Source organism: Thunnus thynnus, chromosome 2 (genome assembly GCF_963924715.1).
Source record: "Thunnus thynnus chromosome 2, fThuThy2.1, whole genome shotgun sequence".
Lineage (NCBI taxonomy): Eukaryota > Metazoa > Chordata > Actinopteri > Scombriformes > Scombridae > Thunnus > Thunnus thynnus.
Window position 1 is genome coordinate 8541045 of NC_089518.1, and position 27207 is coordinate 8568251.

At 39.2% G+C, this 27207-nt stretch overlaps 2 protein-coding genes across 2 annotated transcripts; both read left to right on the top strand.

Annotated features, from left to right (window-relative positions):
• Positions 1 to 1990: 1990 nt before the first annotated feature.
• Positions 1991 to 13599, top strand: ncaph (non-SMC condensin I complex, subunit H). Its single transcript, XM_067601983.1, has 18 exons — positions 1991 to 2123; positions 3176 to 3398; positions 3580 to 3670; positions 3855 to 3947; positions 4493 to 4610; positions 4808 to 4950; positions 5567 to 5756; positions 6203 to 6285; positions 7246 to 7439; positions 7983 to 8128; positions 9304 to 9410; positions 10197 to 10316; positions 10685 to 10792; positions 11006 to 11149; positions 11430 to 11540; positions 11733 to 11809; positions 12126 to 12201; positions 13304 to 13599. The coding sequence occupies exons 2-18, from the start codon at positions 3181 to 3183 to the stop codon at positions 13361 to 13363; spliced, it is 2079 nt and encodes a 692-aa protein (XP_067458084.1). The 5' UTR covers positions 1991 to 2123; positions 3176 to 3180; the 3' UTR covers positions 13364 to 13599.
• Positions 13600 to 15097: 1498 nt separating this feature from the next.
• Positions 15098 to 22105, top strand: vamp8 (vesicle-associated membrane protein 8 (endobrevin)). The gene is made up of 3 exons (XM_067601995.1): positions 15098 to 15309; positions 18432 to 18599; positions 19806 to 22105. The coding sequence occupies exons 1-3, from the start codon at positions 15295 to 15297 to the stop codon at positions 19989 to 19991; spliced, it is 369 nt and encodes a 122-aa protein (XP_067458096.1). The 5' UTR covers positions 15098 to 15294; the 3' UTR covers positions 19992 to 22105.
• Positions 22106 to 27207: the final 5102 nt, after the last annotated feature.

The window sequence follows — 27207 nt, forward strand, 5'->3', positions numbered from 1 at the left end:
CACACACACACACACAGGCATGTGCCTCTGCTCTTGCTTCTCAGGATGTAAACACAGTATACATAGCTGTATAGCTCAGACTAGTGTCAGAGGACACATGATGTTTGGATTTGTTCTCCGTCACGCACATACTGAAGTCCGTTCTCCACCTCGCGGCTGGAGGAGTCAGAGAGCTAAAATGTCGAGCTGTGCTTTGTGTTAAGTCAGATTAATATTTGGGCTGTAGTGGGTACAGCATTTAACTGAAGATTCAGGCCACATGACCGGGAACGGAGACAATATTTGAGTAACTTGAGACTTTGACACCTGCATAAATGACAGTATTGTTCTACGACAGAAAGATTTGTACATCAAACTGTATCAGCTCGGACGCTGGAAACAAGATGTGGACACAAGGCTGACATGATCACACCTCAGAGACAGTGATGAGCCAGACAGCCTGTAGAATGCAAACTCCAAAACGTTTGTCCTGGGACTGAGTTTTAATTCAGTGCAAGTGGGGAAAATACAACAGACAGTGTTTTACCCAAATGCCAAACCAGTGCTTTAGCATTTACTGCAACCTGCAGTCAGTGGTAGGAACCTTATTTTTTACTGCCATCTAGTGAGCAGCTATTGTATTTTCATTGTCGTCAACTTCTTTCTACTTAATCTTCAACCCATATGTAAGCTGCCTGGGAAATGTATTTGTCAGTAGAAACATAAAATTTAACAAATATGGAGCCCTTGGGTCACAGACTACCCTTTGATAATACTTTAACACTAATATGCAAATGAAGGCTTCATTCATCATTTCAGTCTGTGATTATTGTGGCTTTGTTAGGAAATTCATATATCTTTACCAATTTGCATACTACTTTCACAGGCCTGAGAGAGATGTAATCACACTGCCCACTTATGAAATTAAGATCTGCAGATTTCCACTCTCCACTTAATGAAATGTGAATGTATGTTGTTAGAGGTGCAGGAAGCCCCCAGGAGACAGTGGATGACCCAGAGTGCATGTGTCTTGTTAAAAAACAACCGTGATTCTGATGAAAGAAAACTAATTCCACCCTCACTAAACTTAAGTAAAAAGCAAATCTGTCTGTGTGTCCATGCACAGTATGCTGAATGCTGCTTGAATGTAAGGAAACAATGTAGCTGCAACATGTCATTTCTGAATTACATTGATGGTCCATGAGGTACTCCAATTTTTGTTTATTTGTCCATTCTGACTTGATGCATGTGGGTTTATTCTACTATGATATTACTACAATATTTGATTTGTTTTACTGAGTCACAGTTGAGTGCCTCCTGCCCATCCCAACCTGTCATGCTACGATTCCCAGTTGAATACTAGGATTACAAAAACAGTATTTCAGTATAAGTCTGCCCATAAGAAAGGCACTCTTGACTCCGATCACTATCCAATATTTTTGCTGGTGAAGGAACATACTGATCATGAACCAGTTGTGCCATGGCAATTTAATGTGTGTATCAAGTGGGTATCAACAACTTTGTGCAAGGATGGCTGCTTCAATCTAAGGTTATAAAGTGTGAGTCATGCAATAGAATAATACAATATGAACAAATACAGATACAACAAATACAAATACAAAATACAGATACAATACAGAATTATACATACATACATACATACATACATACATACATACATACATACATACATGTTGTTTTATATATGTATATATATTGTTTTATGTATATTGTTTTACACACAGACACAGACACACACACACACACATATGTGTGTATATATATATATATATATATATATATATATATATGTATATATATATATATATATATATATATATATATATATATATATATATGTATAGTTTTGCCATAAAAAATATAGTCAAAAAGGGGTTATAGAGCTTCCGTATTATAGTATGTAGTTTGTTCATTTTTTCCCCTTCGTTTGTGAGTCATTAAGAAAAAAAACACAGGGGGCGTGGTTTAACGTCATGACGTTTCATGGTGTTACGTAAACCGTTCGGCGCAAAAATTCAAACGCTGAACAGGAAGAAAAAGCTCATCTTGCTCTGATCTTCTGTGCCTTGTTACAAACTATAACGAGCCGCACTGAAGCCACAACGGATTTCAGACATTTTGAGGTACGCTGTTTGGAACAAGAAGGCCTTGTTTTAAGATCCTTGTGTATCAGTAAACCAATTAACTGACGATATTTGGGACAACACGTTCATGTTAGCAATGTTAGCCGAAGCTAGCGTTGTTATGCTAAATTGCATGTATTCTAAGTTGGTGTCGTTAGCAGATCATGGAGCTGGAAAACGAGTTTATTTTCGTTTTATTGTCAGGGTAGAACATGTTTCAGCGAGAAAAGCTAGTTTGTCAAGTGTACTGTGATAAAATAACGCTTGCTTTCGTAAAATTATCATTAACGATGAGAAATCACATTTAGAAAGTGTTAACGTCACATTTCAGCTGAAGTCCTTTTGTTTATATGTGAGTCTTTCGCAACGTTATCGCTCACTTAACGTTAACACAAGCGTTAAAATAAAATGCAAATCAATGTCAGAAAAATCAGAGTTTAAATTATTAAATTTAGCACATTTGCAATAAAGGAGATTACGTGTGAATAGATGTACAAACCGAATTCGCCGCACAGGGAAAAAAACGAATGTGTTTCTTTGATCTTTTATCGGTTTTTATTGTTTCCATTTCATAGTTTTGGCTTTAACCCTTTAGTCTACATATGATCAACTGCTGTATACCAGCTTTCCTGCAGAGTGAAGACTGTTAAACCTGAGCTTTTAAAGCTCAACTAATAGAGCTGATAAAACTGTTTCCATATTTCTTGGTATTCTCTCTGTAAACCATGATACACATAATGTACATACAAAATAAAATATGTTTCTCTTGAAGTATCCTTTCCTTCCAGTCCTATGCTCAATTCTTAACAGTTGCAGTATATTAAGAATATTGCCCAGTGTAGACTGTTAAAATGAAAGTCATGTACTTCTACTGCAAAGTCAGCATTTTTCATTCTATGGAACTTATATAAAATGCATGTAACTCTCATTAAGTGTAATCTTCTACAACAACCTTATTTTATTTTTCTAAACACTGAAACACAATCCCAGCTTTTTTCTTGAATCAGTATCCTACATGCAGCCTCTGTAATAATATTTTTCCCTGTTTCCAGCTAAGATGAGTGCAGCCTCCACACCGGTCTCCCGGGTGCGTCAAGGATGGACGTCGTCTTCCTTGAAGAACAAGGGTCTGTCCCCCGCAGCCTGCAGCACCCCGCTGCTAGCAGCCTTCCCTGGCAACGATGACGAGCAGGAGCGGCGTCAGCGCCGGCGGTCAAGAGTCATTGACCTTCAAGCTGCCACGGACTCCTCTTTCAATGACTCTGCATCTCATAGGTATGCAGTAAAGATAAAGGAACTGTTCAGCAAACCATGTTTTTGACAGTTGGTGACAGTCATGTAAAGGTTGTTGTGCAAACACTGATTTCTAAAAACATGTTCAATCACAACTTAAACAGTCAATATCTGTGAACTGTGTATCTTGAGAGCTTAAAGGTAATCTCATGTCTGTACACAGCGCTGTGGGGACTCCCGCTGCTGTGCCCAAGTTGTCAAATGCACAGATCTCAGAGCATTACTCCACCTGCATCAAGCTCTCCACTGAGAATGTGAGTATACATGCATGATGTCCATGAATATTAAGAGTCTGTGTTACAGAGAAATCATCCTCACAGCGTACATTTGAGGTTTTTATCCTCTTTCTTTGTTTATCACATTTCCCATGTGTTTTAAAGATGTGCTTATTTGAACTGAAAATCAAACACTAACACATTTCTTTTTCTTTTTTGGTAGAAAATTACCACAAAAAACGCCTTTGGTCTGCATCTGATTGATTACATGGCTGATATTCTCAAACAGAAGGATTCTGAGCTCACAAACTTCAAGGTATGTGAGGTTTTTATATCCTCTTAATGAATCTTTGATGAGTTCTTTGATTTGCCAGAAATCCCATTTTTTTTTGAACTTTTTATTAATTTATTGTTGTTGAATCAAATGTTTCATATCTGTTTTACTATTTCCTGGTTTTAAACTTGTAATTATGAAAACACAGAAACACAGGCTTTCATCAAAAAAGTGTGTGAAAAATGCATCTTTGAATATGTTTCCGTAATTAGATCGATGATGAGTATCAGGCTAATTTCCTTTTTAAAGACAGCTGTGATCCAAATAATTACCCTTCTTAGATACAGTTTCTGAAAACCTGATGAAATAGTCCCACTGACTCTGATAAGGTCTGCAGCATCCTGAGTTAACCTAATGAAAGACTCACTGTTACAGAAGTCTGAAGGGACGTCTGTGGCTATTCAACAAAATAAATGTAATTTGTTTGCACATTGCATGAGTCAGTCATGGTCAGATATGTTAATGTTAATTACGGCTCGTCTATCCTTCATGTGTGTGCGTGTGTGTGTGCGTGTTCCCTCCTGAAGGTAGCGGCTGGCACTTTGGATGCCAGTACAAAGATCTATGCTGTGAGGGTGGATGCTGTCCATGCTGATGCCTACAGGGTGCTGGGTGGTCTGGGAGCCGAGACCAAGCCTGGAGAGGGTGAGATTTTATTGTTGCAAAATGTCAGAACGGATTTTCATTCCTGTACGCTGGAGCCCAGATGGTTTTCAGGGTTTTTCTTTGAGAATGTGAGACTTTGTCTGCCTACATGTTTCTTTGATTTGAACTCTTATTCATCCAGAAATCTCACAAATTCTAAAGTTTTCAGCTTTTTTCCTCCATGTTTTTTTGTGCAGACCATGGTCCGAACGCAGAGGAGCGAGATGATGAAGGAGGTGAGGTGACTGCCAAACAGCCAAAGAAGAAGAGGCCTCCGAAGAGGACGGTGGAGCAGAACCTGAGTAACATCAACAGCGCCGAGTCTGAGAGGAAGTGTGAGGTACGCAGAATGACACTCCGACTCCAAAATGGATCATGGTTGTTATTACAAGTGAGAATCATGAGAATGAAAGTAGGAAGTTTAACTTGATGCTTTTTGTCTTTTTTGTGTGTTGGTCACATAATTAAAAACAATCATAGGCTGGAGAGATGCTCCATCCATGTATTGTGTTTGTTAGTGAAATAAACGCGCTGCTAAACACATCATACATTCAGAGTATTGGAAGGTGAGATGATGCTGTAACTACACATCACTTCTTACCTGCCAGCAGGTAAAAATACACTTCTGCAAATGTAAAGTATATTTTTCTAAAATGACTAAGAAAAGTTATTATCAGACCTGATAGTGATCAAGTGTGTCAGCATTTTTAATTTCTTCAACTTCCTGGTAGATAGTGTATTGTATAATCAGTTTATATCCACAGAACCTCCAACTGATGATTGATAAGTTCATGTTGGGTGATTGAGATCAATTATTGGACATGTGTCACTAAGCTGTCATCTCAGATGGAGCTTTTATCTTTGTGCTCCATTATGATGCATCACATATCAAACAGATCACCATGCTCAGTGCAGCATGTAGAGATTATTGACTTCTGACTGTGTGTCCCGTCCAGGTGGACCCGATGTTCCAGCGGATGGCCTCGTCCTTTGATGAGAGCAGCACAGCCGGCGTTTTCCTGTCGGTTCTGTTCAGTGAGAACAGTCGCTGCGAGCTGCTGTTTCCCTCCTGCATGACCCTCCTGCAGTCCACACCCTCCTACTCTCCTCCACCTCCACAGGGAGTCCCTGCGTCCCCGTTCATGGGTAACAACCACACTGTTCTCCAGAAAATCTAATTTTTGCATTTATATAAATTCTTCAGTGAGTTAATGGGGAGTGAGGTGATTTAAACTCTAAATGCAGCATTTTCATTAATGCATTCATTCAGAAATACATGGATGGTACCAAGTTTACTCAAATAGAAATTCAGCACATTTGACAGGAACGTAGCCTCAAATAATTTGAATTATTGTCTGAGACATGAGAAGTTTATCCTGTTTATCCTGCGTAACATGTTTTAGCAAAAGAAAAAATGATCTGATTCCTACTGTATTACGTTTTTAGAGCTTCATCAGTTTACCTGAATATTTCCAGATAATTGTTCTGTTGATGGATTAATCGACTGATCGTTGCAGCCTGAGCGCCGTGCACCTGTGTGTCTCAGTTTTTTTGATCTGATGCTGAACCCAATATTTCTGTGTTCCTGCCAGCCGGACTGCAGCGTTCCCAGGAGAAAAGCTCCATCTGTCCCTCACTGGAGGACTTCTCCTTCACCAGCTGGAACCCTGAGCAGGTCAGAGAAACTATATAACCACCAACCTCATCACCACTGTGACTGTGTCACTGAATATTTAGATTTAACTGGTAGTATGATGCAGGAGTCATCATCTCTGCTCCCTGGAGACAAACGTCCAGCAGCTGCAGCTTGCTTGTAAAGAGCCTTTTCCAGGCAACCGTCGGAGACTCCAACGAACCAGATGCAGTCTTAATTAGTGATCTTTAAACGTGCTAGTAGGTGTTACTACAGGCTAGCTGTTTCCAGTCTTTATACTTCCACCTGGTGTCTGTAGCTTCATATTTACTGTACAGACATGAGAGTGTTATAAATCTTCTCATCTAACTCTCGACAAGAATCTCCACAATGTTGAACTGACAGGAAGTAATGAGTCTAGCTGACAGGAACTTGTCAGTAGTCTGTTTTTCAAGGAGCATTGCAGAGAGATAAGTAAAACAAATTGGCCAACCACTTTCATGCCACTGTGAATCTGATCACAAGGCACTGGTATTTTTAGCCTGACTGCCTGGACATAGTTGAGTCAGTCTAGAGCCAAAAGGCCGGCCAGGGCTGGTCAGGAACACATGGACCAGCAGCGGCCCGCAGCGGCCCAGCAGCGGCACACCAGGCCCACAGTGGACCAGCAGCGGCCCGCAGCGGCCCACAGCAGACCAGCAGCGGCCCACATGGCCAACAGTGGACCAGCAGCGGCCTGCAGCGGCCCACATGGACCAGCAGCTTGATGTAATAACGCTCTAAGAAGATATTTGTAATGGATTTAGAATTCAATTACAGTCTGGTCTCTCTGTATGGTGAGAATGAGACCATAGATAGTAGTCATGTGCATCTTTTGAATTATACTAAAATTATATTCCACACTTTTCCAGAAACTTTTGTGAATCTACTGAAAGACAGCAGTTTAGGAACCACAGTTTATAAGTCATATGATCTCCTCCACAACGCTGAATTTTCTTTCAGACCATGAATCAACTGTTGGAGAAGATGAAGCATGGCGAACACGTGTTTGACGTTAATGCTGAGCCGGAGCCTGAACCCGAGGAAGACGACTGCCCTGACTTTGACGCCGACTACGAGGAGGGACTAGGTGACTGTGACGAGGGAAACAAGGAGCACAAGGACGGTTGTGAGGCCTCTGGCTCCGGAAAAGGAAGGTGAGAATCCGGATTACAGGACAGTAGAACAATAATAAATGTATGGTAATGACACTTGAAGAATTTGTAGAGTTACTTAGGGGCCAACAGCAGAAAAGATGACTAAGAACTTTCACAACAGACCTTCTGATTAATAGATTTTTCTGTTTTTGTTCAAGCCGTTTATACTTTCAGAAGCATTGGGTATAGGTTTCTGGTAGTGGTTCTCTTTTCTTTCTCTCCTAGTACATTTTAATCCTGTTTGAACCTCGTGTTAGGATGAAAGAATGGACTCTATTATGTTCTATACAGATAAATAGCCTCTTCTCCTGAAGGCCTACTTAAAGGTTTACTATGCAGGATTTGTTTTGACACCAGAGTGAGAGATAAATCGATAAATACAACAGCACACACTTCTAGTGGGTCTCAAGTGATGATTGAGAGGAGTCTATACATTATCACCAGTAGGCATTTAATGGTATGTGTGTATATGTTCTTTGTCAAAGCCTCTATTAATAAAAGCTGATTTGCGTCTGCTTGTGTGTCGGTGTGATGGTGGTTTAGGGACGTCATTCCCATCGGAGGGGGAGATATCACCACTATGTGTCTGCAGCTGTCCTCTCAGCCCAGAGAATATTCCTACTTCAGCCCCCGGACGATGGCCACATGGGCCGGACCTGGATACTGGCAGTTCAAGCCAAAGCACAAGTGTGAGTGAAATTCATGATTTAACACACATTTGGTGACATCAGTGATTAGAGACAAGTGTCCTTAAGGAAGACGCAGTATTTTACCCCCCAAATGCTTCAGTAGAGCTGCTCAGTAACCAGCAGTGGGATTCACAGGCAGCTCGCTGATGTAAATGTACTTAATAATTAATGTAGGCAGACTAATGCTTTTCATTTTGTGCGTCCTTCACATTTCATTTGTTCCATTTCCAGTAACTTTGAGCTGCCTTTGGTGCAAAGTTACGTTGAGCTTTCACTAGCTTGCAACTGGCTAAGCTAGCTTGCAACTGGCTAAGCTAGCTTACTTTCTGTAAGCTAGCTCACTTTGTGTTTCTGTGGTGAAAACGTTAAAGAACTGTGATGCTAACGAATCAGTTCAATGATGAAGATTATTTAGTTATCACCGTTATTTGAACCAGATGTTTTTACTTTATTGGTCTGGGATCTGGTTTATCAACGTACATTAAAACACATTTGTTCACCCAGCTTTATAATATAGTAATATAGTATTTTATTGATAATATAATTTGGAATAATTAGCATGTTAAACAATAAAAAGCCCGTGCCATAGAAAACTGGACTGTGTGTAATAGTGTATTTAACAGTTTACACTGTGTGCACAGTATATATATTATATTATATACTGTATACTATTATATAATATTTTAGCTCATGTTTTGAACGGCTATAAACTTCTGTCATTACATCATATTGTTACAAACAGCATAATAAAACAATAGCAGTGGATGTTAGTCAGACTGCTGTAGGAGGAAGTCACATGTTCATGTACATCCTTCATGCTGTACGTTATATTATGATGTACGTAAATGTACACAAAGTGAAACACGATACGGAGTTAAAAGACAAAAAGTCGGAGCACTTCCTTGTTTCTAAAATAAATGAAGTCAATATTGAATGTATTGCTGTTTTTACTATTGTGATGACAGTTCATGTAGCTTTATCTACAGCGTGTCTTTACTATGTGCAGTAGCTTTACATAAACGTATCAGGAATGTGTTTGGATGTTGTATAATACTGATGACATTATGAATACACATTAGGTTTATCATTTTCATGTTTTAAGGGATGTGTGAGGATAAATTACACTTTCACATTTAGTCTTATCTGTTTGTTTTCATGTAATTTATGTCTTTTAGTGGATCATTTGCCTGACAAGGAGACACGTAAGAGGAAGCCCAAGAAGACCTTTGAAATAGACTTCAATGACGACGTCAACTTTGACACCTACTTCCGCACCACAAGAGTAAAAAACCTTTTTCTGCTTTTTCACTCCAGTCCAAACACAACATATCCACTGTGGGAGAGTCAACGGGTGTAAACGTTACCTTGTGTTCACTGCTGAGTAATTAACTGGCTAATTAATATACAGTATGTGACGACCAGGAACTATAGTTTGACCATAGCTCATGTTGTAGGCTGAGAATAAAAATCCTTTAAATGTCTCCATGTTCATTCCAATGATCTAAAATCTCAAGTATTCAGTTAAACTAATGATGATTTTAAAAAAGGTTTTTAAAGAATAATGATCATATTAACGACTAACTGCTAATTGTCATTAGTGCCTGACGTTTGTTTCATTTTAGACTGAAGAACTTGTTCATCATTTACAGTTTGGGTTTATGTTCTCTGCTTCAGTGACACCTACAGAGCCAGAGGTGGGCCGTCTCAACATGTCTCATCTATCGAAATGTGAAGGCATTAAGGCTGTAACATGGCACTTTTTGGTTCAGTAGCCGTAGCAACGCAGCATTCAGCACTTTGGGAAATGTTTTTGATGCAGCTGGTGTCACGGTAACCAGCACTGGGAGTCTTTTATACCTCAGCCTGACAGACATGGTGGACCAGAATAAATACAAAAACAACTTCAGACCATGTGAAGCTGGATTTGTACTGATTAATGCTACCTACTCTTAAAAAGTTCCAAGAGCAATTGCACTTTTTCTTCCATGTCTACATGTATGATCACATGACACGCAGCTCAGCAGTGACATCACCTGGAGATCTAACATGATCTGCTTTCCCTCCACAGGCCGCCACCACCAACACCAAGTCTGCCCTCAGTGCCAGCAACAAGAAAACAACTTTACCAGCAGATTTCCAGTTTCCTCCAGAGACGCTGTCACAGCTCAGCCTTAAACCCTCCAGCTCGGTGAGGCCTTGCCGCCTGCGTCAGCTGATAACTCAGACTAACTTCACCCGGCAGCTCGTCTGTGCTCAGCTTGTGGATGCAGAGTATCGGTGTAGTTCATTACATTTAAAGATGTCTGGCGTTGTGCTTCGAGTGCAGATATCTCAGATCTTCTCCGGCACTGACGTCCCATTAGATACATGACATCATTGTGTTTTAATCACCACACAAACATCAGAGAAATGTACAGCTGTCATCGCTGCTGCAGCGTAACTCTCACAGTCATCAGTTGTTACAATTGTTACAGTCAGCTAATAATTAATTTTAATTATCAGTAACAAAATAAAGGTAATTTTTGTGTTGAGGGATATTTCTGGTTTTGTTTCCAGTTATGTCAAGAAGGGCAGAAGCGTCTGTCCGGAGAGCTCGGGGAAGGCATCGGAGACTACGACTACAACAACGCCAACGACACGGCCAACTTCTGTCCAGGTCTTGAGGTCTGAAACACGTATTTTATATTGCTTTGACTGTTTTTCCTTCACCAGAGAGAATTAGAATGAGCGAGCAGCTCTATAATACTTCTTACATTAATTTTTTAGTGTCAAATAGACCAAAATAAATTATCATGTTGAAATTTAATAGTTTTCATAATAAGTAAAAATGTATAACAAACTCCATCTCTGAATGTGTTTATCTGTCTTCCTCTTCAGGGAGGTGACAGTGATGATGATGTTGAAGGGTTTGCCGGTTCAGACGACACACAGCCTTCAGGTGACAGTATAGCTCCGCCCTCACAAGACTTAGAGGGCATCTCCACCTATGGGGAGGAAGATCTGGTACCTGAACCACACAGGGTGAGTCACACAAGATCTTAGTGGATATAAGAATGTATGCGGGTGTCTGTTGTTTTAGAGCTGCTGTCTTTATACTCAAAGCTACAGTAATGATATTTAAAGCCACACAAGGCAGCGCTGTAGACTAGCGGCTGCGTTATGACCTCCGCAAACATAAAAAGTTATTCCCAGCAACAGAATTCTTGCACCTGACGTCAATTACAAAATAACTCATGAAGCCTGATCTCTATGAGTATGGTCATTTTTTCTGCATAGTTTTACATTTTTATTTGTCCATTAGGTCAACAAGATTGAGATCAACTATGCCAAGACAGCCAAGAAAATGGACATGAAGAGACTGAAGACCAGCATGTGGACTCTTCTGACTGAAAGCCCAGAAAAACCACCGAAGGTAAATTACACATAATAACCACGTATCAGCTTTTTATCTGCCGGTTATAGAAGATGGTAAATTGAAATGTTTTAGGTTTTGAAACTCATTAAACACATGAGATGCAGCCTGTCAGATTTAACTGTGTGTATCTGTGTTTGCTTCTATTTGTACAAGTCTACTTTATTAGTTATGTCTTCATGTTCCCTGCAGGAGGTGGAGACTGTGGAGACACCAGAGGTGAGCGGGGAGAAAGTCTTCAGTCAGACGACAAAGACGCTTCTTCAAAGGTATCAACAGACCTCCTGCTACGCCACAACACTGATGAGGAATAATGATGACTGAATAGCACTCACTCACTCACTGCATGCAAATGTACTGTATGCTTCTGCACATGTGATGTTTTACCACAATATGTTGAAGTGAAACACTTGTGTGGGTGGATGTGTTTCAGCCTGGCAGATTCATCTGAACCCTGCTGGGAACCTGCTGGGAACCTGCCAGCAGAACTCAAACTGCAACTTGCTCAAAGGCACTAAAACTGAACTGCATGACTGATGAAATGTAAACTTTGTTGTCTGTCTCTGTTTCTCTCTGCTGGTCCAGACTACCCAACACAATGGCTCAGAACCTGTCGGTGCCGCTGGCGTTTGTTGCTCTGCTTCATCTTGCCAATGAGAAGGTGAGTGATATTTATCAACACTACGGCTGGGAGTCCTCGGTCCAGCTAACGTTTATCTCTGATTGGCTGGCAGTCGTCCTTTTAACGTCAATACTGTTCTAAATAACTACAAATTACATGAAACTGCCCGTAACCAAAGCAACAGATCGGCTGTGTCACCCTTTCAAAGTTAAAGCTGCACTGAAATATTTTTATATCAACAATGGATCAAATGAATATGTGCCGAGTGAAAGAGGACGAACCCATAGAGAGTTATCATTAACTCTGCAGTTCCCCTCAGCTAGTTGCTTCCCCGACCCACACAATTACAATAACCACCACTTTCATCATCCTGACTTCTAGCAGCAGGCAGCAAAAAAAGCTCTGATAAACCTGCTGAACCTGACATAACCAGCACCAAATGACAGAGTTAGCAACTAGCTGATGAACATAGTGAAGCTTTTAGCAGCTAAAGAGTCGAATGCAAGGCTTTAACGTACATTTGTCAGGCCAGAAACACCAATAATAAGCCGTTGTTTACCAACATGTTCACTTTAATAAGGTGATAATATGTCAGCTTGTTCCACTGGAGGCCAAATAATAATCAATGCAAACACGATGAAAGGTGAAATGACTACATATACTTTTAAAAATGGATGGCAAATGAAAAAGAGAAACAGTTTTCTCTTGTTTAATTGCTTGAAGTGCAGTAAATCCTGAACATGATTATTTTATTACCATAATATATTCTGATTCACATTGGAGCTCTTTTCCCTCCAACTGATCAATGTTTTGGACCGTATATAACTCGACAACATCCTGTGTGTTAAATCAGTTACTAGCGGTTTGTCAAGAATACGCTGCGTAAAACTGCCGTTTGAAATACAACTAACAGTAACTAACATTAATCATAACACATGAGACTACATCTGCTGTAGTTCACATAAAAACACAGAACTAAGATACAGAAAGCTAGAAGCACTTTGAAGAGGAAAATGTAAACTAAATGTTTTATTAGTTAAATATGTTACTTACAGACATTGAAGTGACTGGAATGTTCTTGTGTTGATGTTACAACCTATTAAATATGTAGAGTATCTTTTTGTTTTTGTTTGTTTAACAGAATTTGGAGCTGGTGAGGGTTGATGACATGTCAGACATCATCATCAAGCAAGGACACTGAGGAGAATCACTGCTATTATTTTAAGCTATTCTGTCCTTCATCTCCTTCTATGTCTGATGTTTCTTATTTAGATTTATGTTTCTATCGTTTTCTGACCTTTCTTGCAGGAATAATGTTTTAAACATTTCTCTTTTATTCTGAACTATTGATGCTGTCCTGTGTGTAGATAACGTCACTGCTCAACCATCACATAAAAAATGTATATTGTTAAAAGAAATAAAAGGCTTTTTTTAAAATACTTTGTGGTGATTAATTCTAAAACATTTTTTCCCAGAATGCAACAGACCTTATATTTAGCACTCTTGCAGATGCCTGTTAGGCCGATTGTTTTCCAACATGGACATAATGGCTTCGGTTATTTTTAGCTGCTTGTGATTCAGAGCAGCCTGCAGACGTCTGACATGACAGCAGGTAATGAACAGTATTGACGCCTCGCCGCTGCCCTCCCACATAGAGGAGAAACCGGTTGGTCAGGGCTGCTGCTGCCAGCAGGGCAGGACTCAGTATGACATCCACAGGACAGGCAGTCACTCAGCTGAGAAACATACTGAAGTCTGAACAGTCTGATGGCCTTCTGCAGAGGACACATTAAACTCAGTATGTTACTGATTTAGGAAATTAATAGGAATAACTGATTATATCAGACTCTCTCACCACCAGTTCTTATGGGATGTGTAACATGAGACACTGCTGCTGATCTACAGATAGTTATTGTGTTCAGGAATGAGCTGATGGGGCCTACAAGTGGTGATCCAAGTGGAAAAATAACGCTGCTAATTGGGAGTTAACAGATAAAATTGCAGCATGAGATAAAATGATCATTGGGAGAATGTACTCACTGGTTGTAGATGATTTCAGATAATTCACAAGTGATATAATATATCTTATTAATACGGCCTGATGTGTATCTATCTGGGGGCCTGTACAGTCTATGAAGGGACGTACTGTCCCTCAATCAGGACAGAAAAATGCTTTTATGAATTGCTGAACTATTAAAGTACAATAAATATTAAACCCAACTGTGAAAAAAACATTTTTCTATACCAGAAAAATAAAACAAACAAAAAAACTCCTTCCTGTTACCAGTTGAATTACTGCATTAATTTTGCTGCTTGGTAAATACTTTGCTCAGCTGTCAGTGAATAAACATAAAAAGATGATATAAAACCTCACAGAACACAAAGTGCTGTTGAAGTAGTTTGATAAGTTTGTCTCCATGATTGAACATCTGATGGGAACACGTCGCTATGACGCCATTCTGAGGATAAAACAGGGACAGCACATCAAGCTGCAGGAATTTACAACAATAAAGGAAATGAGGGGAAGTTTCTTCACAGTAAAAGTATTTGTCACAGCGCATGTAGACTATAATTACAATACAATCGTATGAAAAATATGAAAATACAAACTTTGTTTTTAATCAACTGTAGAGCTCTCATATAAACATAAACATGGGCCACAACATTTTGTTAATTATTATCTTGATGTCCAGAATTGAGAAACACTTTGATTCAAGCTTGTATTGTCATATAAACAACATAAAGGTCCTTAAACCTAAACTGACTCAATGAGACCACGGACCCCCACCTGATAAGACCTGGTGGTCCCCGGACCTCACGTTGAGAACCATTGGTTTACAGTGTTTAGTTTTGTCTGTGAGGTTTTGGATGACCACTAAAGCAGCAGCCTGTGAACCTTTATTGTGAAACCGGGTCCGTGCAGGGCGGATGTGTCGCGGTGGACTTGACGCCTGAAGCGAAGGAATCCCGTTTGAAAAAAAACAACCAGGAAGTGAAACAGAGGAGGAAACGTATTCACTTTGGAGGAACATCAAACTCTCAAGTCTTTAAAAAGTTTTTTAAGGGTCTTAAATAACTGCATCAGCTTCACATCCAGTGGATCCACCGGGTTCAGGCCTTGTTTCCGACACGATGGACGCTGATCCGGTAGGTGATAAAATCCTCTCCGCCGCTTCACACGACATGCAACAGGTGTATCTGCGGACACAATCAGTCACACTGGATTTAAAACTTTGTATTAAGTCTGAAAATTGGTTTGATAAGTCAACGCATTAACTTTTTATTGCGAGAGGAAGTTTAACAAAATGGCCTAAATACACCCGCAGCTGAAACTGTTCATCGTCTCTGGAGCTGCCGAGCTACTCGGTTTATTTAAGCTAACACAAAGTTTGACATTTCAAACTACTGGAAAAAATCTTCACCACCATCTTTGTTCAGTTTACTTACTGTTAAAATGTTAATTCAACATATTTCTCTCTGCTTCCCTTACTGGTTGTCTGGTAAACAGTCCAGACTCGCCTGAAGGAAAAACAACAAACTCCACTAAAAATGTGACAATTTAAGAAGAATTTATTCCCTATTAACATATTCCTAGATAAAACGCTGGCAGGCCATGATTTATGCCGTTTGTAAAGGCTGTTTTTGAAGAAGTGATCCACCTTGCATCACTCTTTTATCCCAATAAAACAAACTACAGCTGGAGGTCACTGCCTCTAAATGCAGGTAAAGTTCTCATGTTATTGGATGAAGTCTTGATTTGCTCATACATACCTATAAATTACACAGGCTCCTAAAATGATTTGTACCTAAATATTAATCCTCAATCATATCAAAGTAGTTTGAAATTGCCAATATTGATAAATTTGGCTGACATGTTTTGATTAAACTGCACCTATCGGGGCTCAAGGTCCTTGAACGTTTCCCAGGAAGTCTCAAGGTTCCCAAGGAGCAAAATGAACAAAACACAAAAGCATCATTTATTGGTAGAAAGTGTTAATTCATTTTGTCTTTCCTTCCGTGTTCTCGGCCTGCTGTGTTTCTGCTCGTATCACTAACAGATCTCAGACTCAAAGTCTCGACCAATGAGGCTCCATGACAGACTCTGCTGGAGACTCGACTCACAAACGTTGCTTCATCTGCTAAACTGTTTGAAACTGTGACCTTTGTGGTTTTCAAACATTCCCCTCCGAAAAAACCATTGAGCTTTACTGATTCAGACTGAGCTGAGAGTTGAACCAGCGTTTATTAACGACATCTTTACATCAGGCTTTGATGAACAGAAACATGGCGTCTGTATCTGTATGTGGTCGTTTCATAGAGGTGATTTTTGCATTTGACTAGATAAGGAGGTGAGCAGTCAGGATTTCATGTGGCCTATCGAGGCAAATAAAATCCTTCCTTTGCATTTACAAGCGCAGTCAAACATTTTAACAGGAAAGATTTGATTGATCTCGTTCACATGTTGGAGAGCACTTCCTCGTGTGTCTTCATAATTCTGCAGGTATCAGCTGAAGGCGTCTTATCTGTCTGCAGTTTGTTTGGTCAGTTGTTGAGTTTAACTGGAAGCTTGAAGTCACTTTCTTTGCTCAGCGGAGGAATTCGGCTTACAACAGTTCAAATGTTTGAATAGCATACTTAATGTAGCTGTCAGTGCATGAACGTCTTGTTCTGGGCTGTTTCTGTCTCTTCTCTTTTTGTAAAACCTGATACTGGATAGCTGTCAGCCATTCAGTGGGCCTCAGTGAACCACCCAGCAGTGGTACAGACAGGAAGAGGAATGAACTTATGACAGTTAAATAAAGGCAGAGTTACACAAGACGTACAGCGTGGCATCTGATAAGAATGCAGAAACGTATCATGTGATGAGGAGCAGAAAAAAACATGTCAAATTAAACATAAAAGTAACAACACAATGTTGTACATGATCAAAAGCAGCTTTGTTTTCTGAGGTGAATTAATGATGCTGCATGAATCAAAAAAACAGCTCGAAAGGAGAAGAAGGGAGTGAAGGAAAGAAAGAAAGGAGGAAGGAATAAAGACGGGAGGGGAGGAAACAGGACAGAACAACAGATGACGCAGCAAAACCTGCTCTGTTACCTAGAAACTGTTTTGTTTACAGTCTTGTGGTGGCCAATGGGATTCTGAAGTTACTCTGTGTACACTCACACTCACACTCACACCACATATCTATAACATTTCTACTTTGAAATCACACCTATAACTGTGTAGAGATCTCAGCTTCTCTTCCTGTTGAATGCACTTTAAAAAGAAACAATAAACCAACACTGGTCTGACAGCCGGCGGTGCAGCAGCCCGACGGACTGAAAGGACATTGACTCACACTATTGTCAGATTGATGAATCCAGTCAACGAGATAATAAATACGAGGAATTAAACACATTTTAAAGCCTTTATGGGAAAAACAGATGATACTGATTCAGTTCCACAAGAACCACATTCGAGAGTCAAGACAGCAAAACCTTGGTGACCCAAAGAATAAAAAGTTCCAAAGAGGACTTTTCAGAGGCCAGACCATGACCAGTGATCTGAAAAATGTTCAAACAGGAAAACAGACACAGTTTCTTAAACAAGCTTCACATGATCCCGTCTCTCAGTTCTTGTTAAAAACCTTCCCACCACATTCTGAACAGACTGATCCTGAACCTGAGACTACAGGACACACTGACTTTTCTCAGATACACTTAATAGTAGAGTTGAATTGATGTCATTTTGCAACATGTCTTAAATGGAAAAAGCATGACGGGACAAGCTTGTTGCTTAAATCAAAGAGTTGAAGTGTAGATGTGTTAAGGGTTAAGTGTAACATGTGTTGAATTAGAGGGATCAGAGCAGTCTGGATACAACTGCAGACATGTACAGGATAATCACTTGGATTGCAGTTTTATGAGTCATTAATTCATATGTTATGAGTGTGTGACGTAGAGGTCGTACTAAGAAAAAGGATCCAGTGACTTGAGGTTCACCACCACATGACGTCTAATCCACAGATGCGAGTCTCTTATGCGCTGCCTCAGTGAGGAAGCTATAGTATCAGAAGCTACGCTAACAGCCAGACTCTGACAGAAACCACAGTGTATCTTTACATTAGTACCCAGAACCACATCCAAATAAACATTAATTATCAGCCCTTTTTTTTTATTCAGTGTAATTAATAAACTAGAAGTGTGAAGTTTGGAGCAAAGCTTAAATCTGTGAAACTTTTTCCCTCAATTTAACTTCCTACATTACTTTTCTCTGCCCCATCACAGGAGCGGGGAGGAGTGGGAGTAGCGCCTGAGCCACAAGACAAGGTTCAGACCTTGAGGGATCAGGTAGATGGAGTCAAAAACATCATGACGCAGAACGTGGACCGGATCCTGGCCCGGGGAGAGAGGCTGGACGACCTCATGGGCAAGTCAGAGGACCTGCAAGCAGGGGTCAGGAGTTTATCCTTTTTTTTTTTTATGTCAGAGAGGGTTGAGTTGTGGACTGTGTTGTGGTAAATAAAGAGGCTGTCAAGCTGTGACCTCAGTGATTATCATCAGATGAACCAGCATAACAAGTTAGTATTCAAGACGGTACAGAACACAGATGAACCTTGGCTGAATGTGGCCTTTTTCTCGCTCTGACCTAAACTTTGAATGAAGTTTCTTTAGTGAGGCATTGTTCCAGCTGCACCTTGTTAGGTGATTAAGCTCGTTAACGCCACAACCTTTTGTCTGAGGTTGAAATGCCTCACTGCACAGTCAGTATAAATCTGCTTCATGGTAGGAATTTAGATTCTGTCATTGCAGGAAAAGTACAGGTGGAACTAATAACATTAACGTCAGGAAGCCGCACTAATCAGCCATCATAGACCAAACCAGGACCTTCGCTAAGCCTGCATCCCTTAGTTCATGTTACTACACCTGTCAAGCTTTCCATCTCACACGGTTTGCAATGATAATTGTGGCAGATGAACTACTTAACTTAAATTGAAGTAACTATTAAAGCAATGCGTTCTTGATTTCAGACAGAGGAAGACAAATGCAGGCATCTCTTTTATTAGTCAGTGACTGGATTTTCCAGCTGAAATGACAGTTGCTAGCAGGTTATATCAGCTGTAGCTAGATAGCTAATTAAGCTAATGTTAGCTCTATTAGTTAGTTGAAAACTGTCTCCACTCGATGTTTCAACGCTTCTAGTTGACTTTTTTTAAAACCAAGAACCCTCCACAGTGGTCAGGAAGATGCACTTGGTGGCTACATACATGATATCATATCAACATGTCCCAGGCTAACAGTTAGCACTGCAGAGCTAGTTGGTCCTAGTAATGTAAGAAGGAAACATGTGAGATCAGACTGGTGTTTTATTATAACATAACACTGTTTGGCTCTGAGCTTACATTCTTGGATAAGCAAGACAGAGGTTAGATTTATGCTTTAATGTTCGTATTTTCAAACTTTTCACACTTTCACACTTTCACACTTTATAAGAGAAAAAGTGTTCAGGATGAGGACTAACCGGAGTATACTTCTATCTTGGATAACAAGTTTGGTAGTTGTTGCTGGAGTGTAAACTTCCCCAGATTGTAATATTAAACTATAATCTGATATATTAGCATCCAGGACCGGCTTAAACATGTATGGATTGTCTCGTCTCAGGCTCAGCACTTTAAGCAGACGTCTCAGAAAGTTGCTCGCTCCTACTGGTGGAAGAATGTCAAGCTGATCGTGATCATCGTGGTGGTCGTCCTCATCATCGTCCTCATCATCATCCTGTTGGCCACCGGAGTCATCCCCACCAGCGCCCCTGTGCCTCCTATAGTCACTCCCACCCACAACCCATAAACACACACACATAATGTACATACAGACATATTTAAATCATAAACAAATGCATTCCTATTGCACATTATACAAAAGTTTTGCAAGTCACTGCTGTCTGGTGAAACCTTTATCACTTCTGGTAACTTTCATGCTTATATTGGAATTTAAGTATTTCCTGCTTTGGTTCCAGGAACTTTAATGACACAACGAATCCTTTCAAAACACAATTCCAGCAGCCATTTTTGAGTAAGGAAGAAATCAACTTTGCTTTTTAAACAAAAGTCTCTGGAAGGTCGGAGGTCTTCATCTGACGGCAGCATAATCACTGTTCTTAAAGGACGGCTTATTCCACCGCTGGCAGCTCTTTGTTTAAGCACCAACGGTTATTTCATCCTGGCAAACAGGAAGTCAGCAAGCCCACTTTAATGTGTGTAGATGGAAATAACGAATGTAGATTCCTCTACTCTCTTACCAGACGTTATGTTTGTCTTAAATGTTATCACTTACTTGCACCTTTATAAAAGACAGTTTGTATGGTTTAAAAGATGGAAAAATGCAGCAAACACCAACCTGTAACTATTTTAGGTCACAATATATTTAATGAAAGTCTGAATCGTGTGTTGGATACATATGTTACCATTTGTGGGCTGATTCCTTTCAAAGTGCTTCCACTTTCTTTGTAGTCCAACAATCGAGTAATCATTCCTAGAAGTTCTTTTCATATTTGTCAGATAGTTTATTATTATAAAGATAAGACTACTTTAGCTGTTTCTAATATGTTGTAATAAGCTCCTTAATTTGTATTGAAGGCTTGTGATTGTAGAGAGGTTTGTATTCTGTCAATAGTATATACCGTCAGCGTTAAAGAAACAATTTTTATGCTCTAAAAACATCTGTTGTTGGACAAAAATCACATAATAGTGAAATTAGGAAACCAAGAACTTAATTGATGAATTGTGTGGTTTTTTGACTAAACAGAAATGTGTAGTGTTGAGAAGGGAAGATATCGAAGAGTTTGTAGATTTGTACATTTGTGTTGTGCAGTATAATTGGTCTTTTTAACTGATCATGTTAATTCTCTTCCTCTAACTCTAGAAATATTGCAGCTTGTGAGCTCAGACACAGTTTTCTTGTTTCACTCTTTTACTTCACAGCAGAGGTCACTGATTAGTCGATTGACAGAAAGTTTTTGGAGCTCCACATTTTTAACACAGAGCTTTACTTTGATTTAAGAAACAGACCAGCAGGGACAGCTGTTAAAGGTCAATTCCCACAAGTCTAGTGTTGGAGGATCCAAGCTGAGAGAGATCACTTACAGCCCCTCCATGGCTCCCCCTGCTGGGTTCATGTCAACCAATAGGCCCTCGTAATCACAAAAAACACATATTCCAAAACATGTAGTGTTAAATCTGGAGCAAAGATCTTGTGTGTCTGTAACTGTATCACCAGCATCTCCCACCTCGCTCTGCTGTTACAGTAACTGGTTTAGCTTCAAAGAGGTCAAAATAATTCCCATTATGAACTGTATATAGTAACACATTCATATCTATATCTATATATAATATATATATATATTAGCAACAGCCTTTAACTAATATGTTAGAGTATCCATTCTTTAGAGGCTATTTATTTAATGCGTTATGTTATTGGTGTGCCTTCTTTTTTTAATCAGAAATGATCCACTGAAAGCTGTTTGTGTATAAACAGATTATCCAAAATGATTCATCAGAAATGGTACAATTCAATTACTATGTTGTCAATCAGTTTCTAGAAGTAGGTATGAAGAGTAGGCTGTGTTGGAACATATTCTCCTTTTGTACATGCTTCTGGGGGGCAGTAGTGCTCGTCTCATTGCCTTCTTCACACACTCATGCTGACCTGATCCGTGCTGTGTGAGGCCACAATCATATTTCTGTTCATCTGCAGATCTGTCACTGTGTTAGAGGTTTTTCCCACCTTTAACTCTTCTTAAGTTGAATCCACATTCTGAAAACAGATTAATCCTGGTCAGCAGACCTGTGATGTAGCTGTAATGTCTGCTTACCAGAATTCACAAGTGTCTTATTCTTATGATTTATTGTCTTTAACAGTTTTAATGGTCTGATATCAAATAAAAAGTATTTACTTCTGCTAAAGTTGTGATGGTGTGCCTTCCTTTGCTGTTTGTTGAATTGCCACAAGATGGAGACAGAGAGTTGATAAGGTTTGAAGAAGCAGATCAGAGGAGTCTCAAATGGATTTGAACCTCTTGAGCCACATACAGACTCGGTCAGTTCCTCTCCAAAACTTTGCTCAAACTTCCACCGCTGTTCCAAGGCTGTAGCTAACAGTTTCAAGCTATTATTCATTGATCCTCCCGTTATTTCTCAATTTATTGTAATTTCCCAAAGCCCAAATTGATCTTCAATCTTCAGATATCTTTTGTCCAACCACCAGTCCAAATCCAAATATTCACTTATAATTAATTCAGATATTCAGTTTATTATTGTAGAAGATGAATAAATCCAGGAAATGGTCACATTTGTCGGGCTGTAAGCAGCAAAAATAGTTGCAAATTAATCAACTAATTGTTTCAGATGTAAAAAACAAAACACTGAACACGTCACAGTAAAGGACATGTAACTTTAAAGAAATTAAATTAGTATTGCAAACACTGCAACGGAATGAGTTAATTAATTTGATGGACATTTTACAGAGTTCAGCAATCACATTCTTAAAGGGATACTCCAGTGATTAAGTATCACTTTTAAGTAGAACTTACATAAAGTTAGAAGGAGTTGCAAATACATTTGAAAAAGAATGATCAGAATGAGAGCAGAGGCTGAGAGTCAATCACCTTGAAAGAATCTCTGAATGCCTTACCAACAATTCCACAAGTCAGCAAATCCAGGTCATAGCCGACATTGGTTAGGACAGTCACATGATCAACTGTAGTAATTGTAAACTGTCTGAGAATACATTAAACGAATCCTAATCAGAGAGCACGAAGTCAAACAATCGCAGCTATCCAGTGAGTCCTGAATTCTTACAAAGACTAAACACAAAGCACAGCTGAGGCTGATGGGATTTTATTATTTTTGCAGGTGTTTGGTCATAAACCAAAGTGTTGGAACAGTTTAAATATTGACCTGATGATGGCATGAAAAGTCAGGGTATCACCAAAGTTGTTACAATTCATCCTGAGGAGGACATGAATGTGTTTCATGGTAATCCATCCATATGTGGAGCTATAAATGTGTTCATGGTGGCACTAGAGGAAAGGTCATGGGATCATTTGAGTCATTAGGATTCATTCTCTGAAGATCACAACCAAAGTGGTGGACTGACCAGTAGACCATCAGAACCATCAGTCAGTCACACATCATAGTTAAGTCTTTAGAAATGATGAAATGGGTGAGAGATGGTTTGTTAATCTTGAGTGTAAACTGTCAATTATAAAGAGAAAGGCAGTTTGATTTTATGGGACTGACGATGTTACTGGTTGGACACTTCTGGTTCTCCCACTAATGCAGGATGACATCACCACTGAAGATGCCCTGTTTTTCAGGAAGTTCAAGAGTTCATGTCATGGATCTATAAAAGCACTGAAGATGTGACAGCTTTTGCACATACACAGCAAGAGACAGGGCAGAGAGACAGAGATGGTAAGTGAACAGCAGCTTCATTTTATAGGCTAATTTGCTTTACAATAAATGTTAACACAACTTAAAGAGAGAGAGAAGTAGAAAGGCACTTTTGCTTTGGCAGACGTTTTTTTAATATACATTGATCCTCCATAATCTAATGTAATGATGGGACACTAGCTGCTGTGAACTTCAAAATCTTCTATTCTAATTACAAATATTTATTCCAGGAAAAAAAGATTAAAAAGCTTTGCCAGTGACTGCACTTATTTGGAAATTTGGGTCAGGTTGAAACAAAAATTATTTGAAAGATAAATTTCATTTCAAGATTTTGAACATATTAAGTGATACAAAATGCATTTTGGCAGTATGGGCAGTCATCAACAACACATGCGTTGTCTTACAATAATTACTAACCCTAACCCTGTCAACTTCTAAGATGCTGCTGTCCTCTCATGGCTCAGAGGGTCAAGGAGAAATCTCTCAGGATATCAATTGCTCTGAGGTCAAACAAGTATGTGGTCACCCAGGCTGCTGTTGTTTTGATCATTTACTGCCCAGGCCCTTGGGTGACACTGTTTCCTCAGATAGAGGTTACTGTAAACATTGTTCATGATCTGGGAAAACCTGCCTGACTTGATAACGTTTGTTTCATGTCTCATAACTTGTTCTTCTTGTCACTTAAGCTTCATCCAAGCCTTTGTTTCATTACACACTTTAAAAAATAACTAGCTCAGCTATAAAGCTACAAATGAATGTAATCCTGATTTTATCCAAGAGAGGGTTTTGTTAGTCATTAGGAGGTGGATCCTGGGACATTAAAGTTGAAAAGACTCTCATAGCCAATACCAGCTGTCATGCACACTAATTAATCCTGATAGTAAATAATTTGATATCTTCCTCAGATCCTGGTGCCATGTTAATTAATCTTGCTTATCCTACATTCTTTGAAGTGTGTTGAATTATAGGGAAAGGAGCAGGCTAGATACAAGTTTGAACGTGCACAGGCCAATCACTGAAATATGCTCTAAAGCATCCTTTAATGTGCAGAGGTGCTGTCAAAGGCCTCTGTGACCTGGCTCACTGAACAGCCTAGCAGCAGTACACAGATATTCCCTTCTCAAGTTCTTAAGCGAGCTTTGCTCTTCTGACCAATCAGATGAGGCTAAAGTTAAAGGAGGTCACGGCTGTCAATTCTCATGCTAAGCTAGCTCGATTTACAGAATTTGCACATTATAGCTTTAAGTACCAGTAGCAATACCATACTATATAATTACTCACTTGTACTTTTCACAAAAGCAAAAGTTCTGTATTCTAAAGTGCAGAAGTACCATCAGAAAAAAGTACTTAAAGTAAAAGTACTCATTATTCAAAATGGCCCCGTCATAGTAAATAAAAAATACATCATAGAGGATTTTATAAAAGTATACAATAAAGTACTATAAATATGTGATTCTCAACTGGTGGGTCGTGACCCAAAAGTATATAAGTATATCTCTCTCTCTCTCTCTCTCTCTCTCTCTCTCTCTCTCTCTCTCTCTCTCTCTCTCTCTCTCTCTCTCTCTCTCTCTCTCTCTCTATATATATATATATATATATATATATACAGTTCTGTGCAAAAGTTTTAGGCACTTTAGATGTTTAGATTCTTATTCATAATGTAATACCATCAGGGAGGCATCTGATCGGTCCCAAACTTATTCTGCGACATGACAATGACCCCAAATATACAGCCAGAGAACTATTTTAAGACAACAAGAAAAATGAGTCCTGCAACAGATGGTTTGGCCCTTATCAGATCCGATCTCATCTCAACATCATGGAGTCAGTCTGGGATCACATGAAGAGACAGACGCAGGTGGGACGCCTAAATCCTCAGAAAGATACAGGAACAACCAACCTGCCAAGTACCTGAAAAACTGTTTGCAGGTGTACCGAGGAGAACTGCTGCTGTTTTAAAGGCAAAGCTGCTCACAGCAAATATTGATTCATTTAGGTTTCTGCTGTTTACTCAACTTTGTAAGAAGTGAATTGATAACAATTTATAGCAATATTTTTGTAAGCATTCTCACTTTACTTTTAGTGCCTAAGACTTTTGCACAGTACTGTGTATATATATATATATATATATATATATATATATATATATATATATATATATATATATATGTATACTATAACTATGTAAAACTATATAGTGAATAAAAATAATAGAAATAAAATAATATGAATTATTATGTAATTGGTGTATTACTGATACGTTAACATATAAGCTGCCTCATTCATTAGCTTTCAGCCTGTACGCATCACCCGTCAATGCTTATATAACTGACACTTCAACTATCTCTGGCACTTCATCTTCAAACATTTCAACTGCTTTCATCTTGTTTCCTCAACTGACAGTTCAACTGCTTTCAGCATCTATCAGCTGACACTTCATTTAATTCTTCCTCTTCAATGACACTTTAAACACTTCACTGTCACTGCTTATATAACAACTGACACATCAACTATTCACCTATATGTGGCGCTTGAGCTTCACCTTAGATTTAAACTGCTTCCAGTGTTTACAGTTCAACTGACATTTCAGCGCCGACTCTTCAATTGACAGTTCACCTGCTTTGAGCTCTTACTCTTCAATGGTTAGTTTAACTACTTTCAGTGTTTATACACAAACTGTCAATTCATTCTCAAATAAAGATGTTGTTAAACTATGACCTTAGCATTGATCGTAATCATAAACCAATATAACAGCAGAGGCCATCCCACATTCAAGACACTACAGAAAACACATGAAGCTTTCTCCTGCTTTAACTAAACTTTGATTAAAGCTTGTTAACCCAACAACCTTTTGTCTGTGGTTCAAATGCCTCACTGCACAGGTTGTGTTGCTCATCATACTTTCTCTCAAGTATACAACCTGTAATTCTAGTTTTCTCATTCCAGGAAATGTTGTTTTCCTCTTCAAGGACATGCTTGGTATTATGACAGTGACAACATCATGCCAAGCACCTGTTAGAAACTTAGAACCTCCTGCTGTCTCATCAAACACGTCATTCTCGAGGCGACATTTGGACTTGTCATAACAGAAAAGGCACCGCTGTATGTAATCACATACAATTACATGCGCACTAGTATCCTGGTTTTGATCATATTTGTGATCAACTGACAGTTCAACTGCTTTCAGCATCTATCAACTGACACTTCATTTAATTCTTCCTCTTCAACTGATACTTAAAACACTTCACTGTCACTGCTTATAAAACAACCGACATATCAACTATTCAACTATATCTGGTGCTTGAGCTTCAACTGAGATTTATTTTGCTTTCAGTGTTTGCAGTTCAACTGACATTTTAACGGTTTTTAGTACCCACTCTTCAATTGACAGTTCACCTGCTTTGAGCTCTTACTCTTCAGTGGTTAGTTTAATTACTTTCAGTGTTTACATACAAACTGACAATTCATCTGCCTGCAGGGTTTAAACTTGAACAAAAAATTTCAGTGTCTTTCAGCTGTTGCATTAACAACAGAGACTTCAAACCCTTTCACTGCTTCGTCTACTAACACTTCAACTGCTTTAACCACTTAAACTCCCATACAACATCTCACAT